Below are 9,094 nucleotides of genomic sequence, written 5' to 3' on the forward strand. Positions count from 1 at the left end.
GCTCTCCCAGCCAGTGTCGGGTATCCATGACCAAGTCAGATAAACAGAGTATGCGCTTTCCCAGCCTTCCCCCTCTTCCAGCTATTTCTCTGTGGCGCAACCAAACAATCATGACCACTTTCCCACACTGTTGTATTGACTGAATGACTTTTTATTGAAGCATGATCCTTTTTATGATGTGATTTCTGTCTTTTATAACCTTATTCTGATTTGAAGTGCAAAATGTATCTCAGTGGGGGAATTCAGAATCATTCTGTGAGAGACTTTCCAAAAGAATCAGAGCAAAAGAATTTTTTCCATGGGTGTTAGCTAAGATGATCCTTTGTTCCAGTAACTTTACCTGGTGAAGATTAAGCCTGAAACTGGCTTAGAAAGTAGATTAATTTCCTAGAAGCTTTAAAAAATAATTTTGGAGCCAAATGAAATTGAGTAGTGAGTTTAATGAAAGGCAGAAGGCCAAAGGAGAGCCAAACTGAGTCTGTTTCTTCCTCCTGTTTCCTTACAATTTTTTTTATGGAAGGATACATGAGAAAATTTGGAGGGTACTTTTTACAGAATAAGACTATATTTTCATTCTCTGATCCTAGAAACAGAGGAACAAAAGAGAGATGGTGTTTTTTGAGGTGAAAGAGTTGACTTCATTATCACTTTGTTTTAGCCATAGTCCCTCCTTCCCCCATACCTCTCACTTTCTCTGAAATCAGTGAAAACATGCTGTCTGTACTGTATTATGACCAATTTTGTTGATGTCTGTAAGGTTTGATAATATCTTGTGAAGCTTTATAGCACCTAGAAGTAGGGAGTATGTAGAGATTTCACCATTTATTAAATGAAAAAAACTAAAGAAAAGCAAAGGCTTAGAACCGTGTATAAACTGCACCTAACAGTAGATAAAGCTGTTACAGATGGATATGCCATTCTTTCAGTCTTTTTAGCATGCTAGTTTCTTACTGCATTTCAGAGATTTTGTGATTACTGATTTTTTTGAGTTAGAATTCATAAGGAAGCAATCTTGATTCTAATTCAAAAAACTAGTCATCATGAAATCCCTAAACTGCAGTAAGAAACTAGAATGCTAACAGACCTTTGATCTGTTAAGAGGGCATCTTGGGAGCGGTGGTGGTGGGCACCCCACTACAAAAGCGCGCCTTCTCTGGCAGGCTTTTCCACCTTTCAGCTTCCTAGAGATTAGCCAGTTTTGCCAGTTCTCTTACTGTGTTTTTGTCTTTGTTTATTATCCTATGAGAACTCTTTGGGTTCTATACTGTCTTTTTCTTGTAAAAAGACATATTTTTATCCCTTTGTGTTTTCCTAGTACCTCCTGGTTCTTTATCTTTGTTGATATTCAGTTAGAACCATGCTGTTTTTCTCCTGCCTGCTCCTGTCTGTTGAAACAAAACAGACCTAATGTGCTGTCAGATTGTTTTTACAAAGCATCCCTGAGGTTTTGGCTTCTCCTCTTGATTAGGACTCATGTTCTTCTATAGCACACAGATTAAACTTTCTGAAGTTGTTTTATGTCTTGTAATCCAAAGATGTGAAAGACTATTATTTTAGTTATTAATTTAAGATATAGAGTCTTCAAACTTTCAGGCCAGAGAGCTGACTATATCTACTAAAATTCTTAAAAATACTATCCTCATTTGGGAGTATTCTGATAACTACTTTTCTATCACAGTAAATTTTTTATTTATAGTATTAGTATTTTCCACAAAAGGTCAGTTCTACACAGTTTCTGTTCCTGCTCAGCCTTTTTCATCATATGGTATACTTGTTATTTCCCAATCTGCATTTGCATATACTTGTTATTTCTCAATTTGCGTTTGCATGCCATAACCACTCAGTGATTTTGGGAAGTTATTGGCAGACAATAAAGGTGGTGTGGGAGGGTCGGTGGGTGGGTATTTGTAGTAGGGGATAATTTGGAAAAGCTATAGCTACCTTTGTTCAGACTGCTTTCTCCTTTCTTTTTGCATCTGTAATTTCTCCCATTCCCCTTGCTCAAATTCCACTGGCCAACAAACCCTTCCTCATCTATAACTACTATAATTCTCAGTAGTCTCTCCTTTGCTTACTTTCACACTTACTGCATCTGATCTGGAGTGCTTCTATCTTCCTTCCTAAATGTGAAAGTTAAAAAAAGGCTATAGGCCTTTTTATGTTACCAATATGCACCAGAGCAACTAACACAGAGATGGGCCCAAAGTTGTTTCACAATACTTTTTTTTTTCCCTTAAACCAACTGGCTAGGAAGAAAAAAAAGCAACATTCTGTGGCTCCAACATTGACAGAATCCAAATGGATAAAGCAGATAATGTTTATATCCTGGGTATGGCCCATATGATATTCTAATTCATTTGGGCAGGATTGAGGGGTGTAAGTTTTATTTCATTATAAATAAGGAGATTTGCTGACTCCTGAGCCCATTGTTTCTCTCTCCTGAACACTGTGTTTTTAAACACCCTTGCCAAGGACTACACGCTCTCTGGGGCCACCCAGGCCCTGCACAGCTGTTATATTACAGTAGATTCACTCTCTGAACTCTTGTGCCTGATCTTTGGCTTCTTGCAGACATGTGGGACGCCTCCAGGGGCTGATTGTTCTGAGACTGAATGTGGTGGCCCCAACTGCAGAACTGATGAAGGACAGAAGAAGTGTGGGGGGCCTGGCTGTGGTGGTCTGGTCACTGTTGCCCACAGTGCCTGGCAGAAAGCTATGGACTTTGACCGAGATGTCCTGAGTGCCCTGGCTGAAGTGGAACAACTCTCCAAAATGGTAATTCAGTGGATGGCCTCAGTTTTTGTTTTTGTTGGTTTGCTTTGTTATAGACTGGAGGATTTGAAAGGTTGTGATCAACTCTAAATGCTAACTAAAATGAAATGGTAATTTCAGTGTCAAGTATGAAAGTTCATGTTTTTGTGTGGCCAAGGAAAGTGATAAAGAGGTAATATTTATTCATAGAGTTTAAGAATTTGCTTTCTTCTCAACAGAATAGCACATGCTTTGGGTGTAGGAAGCTCAAATCTTAGATAAGCAAGATTTTTGAGAACTGTTAAACTGTAGCAGGTTAATGAATACATCCATCTATACTACAAAAATCCTATGCTAAATTATTTGGCATTTGTAAAAGTACTTATGTTGGTACTTGAGAAAAAAACTAGGGAACATTTTATAAACCAGATGTTTTGGAAGAGTTAAAAAAGTTGGAAAAAAATTAAATGCTAGCCCTATCCACGTAAGAATACTGTATATGAATTTGTGTACTAAATACTTTGGCTATTTAGGAATACAATACTTGGTTAAATGGGACAAATTTGTTTCCCAGAGACATGATTATAATACTTAGTTTTTCAAATCATTTTTGGACCCTTTCTAACATTCTGGTCTGCTTCAGAAAGAATGAAATTGTTTCATAAATAATTTATTCTTTATATTTAGGTCTCTGAAGCAAAACTGAGGGCAGATGAGGCAAAACAGAATGCTCAGGATGTTCTGTTGAAAACAAATGCTACCAAAGAAAAAGTAGACAAGAGCAATGAGGATCTGAGAAATCTGATCAAGCAAATCAGAAACTTTTTGACTGGTAAGGATATTTTTCATTTTACTTATACTTTTTGGGGATCCATTTTCATGTTCGTTTGACAACCTAAAAACACATACAGCTTAAAAAATGAACAAGGGTCTGATATTATTGAAGCCTAATCATCTTTCACATTTGACATTTGAAACTCCCTGGCTTCCATAATACATTATTCTGATTTTCCTGCTTCTTTGACTCTGAATACTCCTTCTCTGTTTCTCTTTCCCTTTCTATAATTTTCCAAATCTAGGGAATTTATAAGGAATATCACAACACTTCATATCTGCATTTGCTTCCTTCCAACCTTAAATTTTCATTGTAAGGGCAAGGGCTTTAGCTCAGTGGTGAAGTGCTTGCCTAGCACGCTCAAGGTCCTGGGTTTGATCCCCAGAACTACAGGGGGAAAGTTCCACTGCCTTCAATCCTAGCTTTAAATGCTTGCCTCTGTGGTATTCCATAATCCAAACAACGCACTCTGCTAGGCCTTCACATAACATGCTCTGCCTATACTAGTAGTCTTCATCCAGAAATCTTCCAAATTTGGAAATCTTCCAAACCTGCTCAGTACTTCCCTTACTCTATCTACAGCCTACCTTTGTTGCTTTGTTTCTTTATCTAAGAAAGATAAAAAAAAATTTTAAAAAGGCACTTTTAGGAAATAGCATAGACTCTGTTCAACAATTTTCAAAATTGTACTTTAGGACACTGTTCCACTATTTTTATAAAGCAGCTCAAAAGCAACGCACAACCAGTGTCTTTGTGATTGAGCACCAACATCTTAAAACTGTAATTTTGATAATCACTGGAAAGCAACAAAGGCCAAAATGTCTGTTTCCAATGACCAATTCTAGAGCCTACAGTCTACTCCAGACTATGACAATTCTGGTAATACTGTCTGCAGCCCAAAAGTGACCCACATAGTTAACACCATGTAGGTCTGTGTAGGTCTCATCTCCTTACCCAGTTAGGTTATAAATTCTTAAACAGGAAGTGTGGGTATCTCTTGGTGAAATCACATCAAAGATGACTGATGTGGTTAAATGAGTTATGATTTTTAACCTCTTTGCTTTTCACAGAGGATAGTGCCGATTTGGACAGCATTGAAGCTGTTGCTAATGAAGTACTGAAAATGGAAATGCCTAGCACCCCACAGCAGTTACAGAACTTGACAGAAGACATCCGTGAACGAGTTGAAAGCCTTTCTCAAGTAGAGGTTATTCTACAGCAGAGTGCTGCTGACATTGCCAGAGCTGAAATGTTGTTAGAAGAAGCTAAGAGAGCCAGGTATCTGAAGACATCATTGCATGTAGGGGACATATTGGTGTTGCTAGCTTGGATTACAAAAGGATTTCATTGACCAAGGAAATACCAAGGAATGACCTCTGTGAATCTCTCTGGGTCTTTTTAGCAAGACTGTCTTTAAAAAAAAAAAAAAAAAAATGTTCTTTGCTAGGCTTGGTGGTGCATACCTGTAATCACAGTGACTGTAGGCTAAGGGGAGGATCACAAGTTCCAAGCCAGCCTCAACAACTTAGCAAGCCTACTTTTTTTTCATGTTAACAAAGAGTATGTTTCATTCTTTTATACAGCAAAAGTGCAACAGATGTTAAAATCACAGCAGATATGGTAAAGGAAGCTCTGGAGGAAGCAGAAAAGGCCCAAATTGCAGCAGAGAAGGCAATTAAACAAGCAGATGAAGATATCCAAGGAACCCAGAACCTGTTAACTTCAGTAAGATGTTATAGTCATAGTTGAATGTGGGGAAAAAATACCTATTTTATCATCCCCTTTTAAGTAGAAAAGTACATTTTATCAATGAACAAGAATTCTTCCAACTCTGTAGTAAAAAGGATTCCTTTAATTTAAATAAATCTGAACTACTACTTCCTTAGCACAGATGCTAAAACTGAGTGGTGGAATTTTCAAGGACAAAAAAAGGACTCTAATGACACTGGACCATTAAGTCCCCTTCCTTTTTGCCTCCACAAAAAGCCCTCTGTCCAATAGTATGAAGTATAGTATTAAATTTCAAAATTCCATTTTAGGATACTGTCCCACTATTTTTTTTTAAAGCAGCCCAAAAGTGACCCACATTAGGAAAGTGGCTTTATGCTTGTATTTTGTTGTTGTTTTAATGGGTGAAGAAAACTTGATGACTAATTGAATTCCTATACTTCGCAAGCACCCATACTTGGCACTGTCAGTCTTCTCAGGCTAACCATCATCTGTTTAAAACCTGGGAGATGGTTTTTCAACATGGTTTTGCTACCACTGGTTGATGCAAAACTGTGTTCCTCTATTCTACTGCCTCAGTGAAATGAAACTTGCCAGTTGCTTAGCCATTGTTCCTTAAATTTTGAGACCATATAAGGTCTCTTCTCCAGTCTACTTATTTAGAAAAATATTTTTTAAAAATTGTTTCTTTTCCAGACTATCCTATAACCATTTAAATATTTTGATTTTTATTTCCGTCTCTAGGTTGTTCCAATTTCTTAATTGTGCTAATAACATTTTAATGAACTTTTATTTATTTTAATAAATTTAAATTAAAAATTAGTTTTTAAGAGCAAATTGGAAAATATTATAGTTGAAATATATGGTTTAATGATATAAGTTAAGAAGGTGGATATTTTTCAGGGACTCTGGGGGCAGGAAGTGTTTTAGATCAGTAACAATAAGAAACAAAGAGAACCTCTAACTAAACCATGCTAGCAAAAGCTTGTGTAAATCTATTCACTATTGTCTAAGAATTATTATTTCTCTCCAAGACTTTTTTTCCTAAATTAACAAGTAGGTGAACTTTATGAGACTGAGGATCATTTGGTTTGAAATATTTGTAAATTTTTGCATATTCCATACTCAAATTCATATTAAGACAGTATGGTTACTCAGTTATTTCTATGGGATTGACCTACCCTGAGCATCACCTTTAATACAAACTAAATGGTCAGTGAAATTTGGCTATTCTGTCATAGACCAGAATAGCTGCCTACTTTGGCTAGCTTTTTGGAAACAATGTTCATTCATCCCACTTAACATTTTCCCAGACAAGATACTCTTTCCCTAAATAATTCTCCATATGTATAGTTTTCAGCTATACTTTCCTAGACCATATGCCTTCTCACAATCTTTTAAAAACTTTGAGAGTTGAGCATTCATTAGCTGAAACCTCTACTGCTAGAGCATACCATTTAAAAAAAAAAAAAGGATGAAAATTATATTTCTCACTCACATTCATTTGGAAATTCATGTGGAAGTCCCTCATCTCACAGCTGCTTATTTGTGAACATTCTTTAGGCAGTTTATGAGTGTCCCTAAAATGTTTTACTTACTACTTCAAGCTTCCTGGGGCTTGTTTTTAATGTCAAATAAGAAAAAGAATTTCCATCAATCTCAGCTTAGATCATTGGAAGTACCAAATGAATAATGTGAACAAATACATGAGATGTAATGAGGACTAAAGTATGGCTCTTATAACTTTTATCAAAATTATATTTTTAATTACTTGACATAGAAAAAAATGACATAGCATCCTTCTAAATCTTCCACTAAACTTGTACTCATAGTATTCTTACCATTTCTTAAACTAATGATTGGCTGGGTTCTTGAAATTATACTTGTAGATCGAATCTGAAACAGCAGCTTCCGAGGAAACACTGTCCAATGCCTCCCAGCGCCTCAGTGAACTAGAAAAGAACGTGGTAGAACTTAAACGGAAGGCTGCCCATAACTCTGAGGAGGCAGAATACATTGAAAAAGTAGTATATACTGTAAAACAAAGTGCAGAAGATGTTAAAAAGGTAAGTAAATCTTTGAACTTCATAGCTAAGTTAATAAAATCTCAACGAATCTCTTCCTTGTCTAACTTAGGATTAATAAGGGACAGATAATAAGGGACATGGTTATTCACCAGAAACATTCCAAATGACCTATTTTGAAATAAGTTTTTAAAGATATAAATAGAAAAGTATAGAAGTAGATATTAGAAGGGTCCAATAAATATGACTTAGGACTTCAAATCCCAACTGGAATTAACTAGGTTAACTAGGGGTAAGTCTTAAAATACATATACTGAACTTGCATGTCTATATTTTAATCAGAAAGATCTTTATAGCATATAGTAATTTGAGAATACTTTAAAAGCCATTTGAGAATACTTTAAAAGCAGAACGGAAAAAGCCTAGATCTCAATATAGAGAATGGCTTGTAGGAAATCAAATCTCACCTCTTTCAGACTCATTTTGAATTAACTACACCTTCTCATTAGAAGGTACTATATTTTGCAGAGAAAATTTTACATCAGCCAAACTTTGAGCTAGAAGCCAGATAATGCTTGAAGTATGCATTCAATTTCTAAATTTATGCAGATAAATGTTAATCTCCAAAGATACTTTTGAAACTTGTGGGGAGGTATTAAAACTGTAAAATGATTTTTCTAATTCCTTCCTTCTCAGAATTTTTCCTAAGTTGCTGTAGTTTCGTTGTTTAATATTTTTTAGTTGTAGTTGAACACAATACCTTTATTTTATTTATTATTTTTTATTTTTTTATGTGGTACTGAAGATCAAACCCAGAGTTTCGCGTGTGTTAGGCAAGTGCTCTACCACTGAGCCACAACCCCAGCCCCACTTGCTATAGTTTCTAAGTACATAAATGTTAACTTCCCTACACCACTCAGTGAAAATAAAACAATATATGAAGTTTATTGCAGCTATCATTTCTGCTGTAGTTTCCTACAGTTTGAAGGACAGAAGTCTCCCAAGTAGTCTGTTTATAAGGCATTTTACATAAAAATGACATAACAATGAAGAACAAAATACCTTGAAATGAAATTTCCATGACTACTGTTTGAACAGTTTTCAGGAGAATCATTTGTAGCTACTTTTCCTAAACCAATGCAATTCTCTCCTTACCCACTTTTTTATATTGCTATAATCTTACTCTTCTTTCCTAATTTTTTTGTTTGCCCTTTTCCTTGGATTTCCTGATGTCCAGTTTTCAAACCCTGTATTAGTCAAAATGCAGATGGATCCTTCATCTCTTCAGATGGACTTTCTTTGATGTGTAGTCTAGTCTACTTTATGAAGCTCTCCATGTAGTTAAGCTACTTTTCTATGGAAAAATGTTCATCTGAGGGCTTAGATGCAATGCCAAAATTTTTCTGAAAAAAAAAAATTTTTTTGAAATCATAACTTAATATGAAGCCTCCACAGTGTTCAGAATGTTTGCCTTGTGAATTAGCATCTTTATGGTCCAAGCTTGCTGCATAATTACACAATGACTCTTAGATATAACTACTGACATTATCACCTCTTTGTGTCTAAATGTGGAACTGCAGACTCTGGACAGTGAACTTGATGAAAAGTATAAGAAAGTAGAAAATTTAATTGCCAAAAAATCTGAAGAGTCGGCTGATGCCAGAAGGAAAGCTGAAATGCTACAAAATGAAGCAAAAACACTTCTGGCTCAAGCAAACAGCAAACTGCAACTACTCAAAGGTGGGTCTTTTTTCAC

The 9,094-nt window shown here is 35.8% G+C and overlaps 1 protein-coding gene across 1 annotated transcript in view; it reads left to right on the plus strand.

The window, feature by feature from the left end:
- Lamb1 (laminin subunit beta 1) overlaps positions 1-9,094 on the plus strand; it is a 70,052-nt gene that overhangs the window by 58,001 nt on the left and 2,957 nt on the right. The window contains exons 27-32 of the mRNA XM_077795962.1: positions 2,572-2,775; positions 3,439-3,583; positions 4,657-4,864; positions 5,170-5,311; positions 7,204-7,380; positions 8,919-9,078. Coding sequence (XP_077652088.1) covers positions 2,572-2,775; positions 3,439-3,583; positions 4,657-4,864; positions 5,170-5,311; positions 7,204-7,380; positions 8,919-9,078 — 1,036 coding nt within the window. The remainder of the gene's footprint in view (positions 1-2,571; positions 2,776-3,438; positions 3,584-4,656; positions 4,865-5,169; positions 5,312-7,203; positions 7,381-8,918; positions 9,079-9,094) is intronic.

The sequence above is a fragment of the Urocitellus parryii genome, chromosome 3, assembly GCF_045843805.1.
Source record: "Urocitellus parryii isolate mUroPar1 chromosome 3, mUroPar1.hap1, whole genome shotgun sequence".
Taxonomy (NCBI): domain Eukaryota; kingdom Metazoa; phylum Chordata; class Mammalia; order Rodentia; family Sciuridae; genus Urocitellus; species Urocitellus parryii.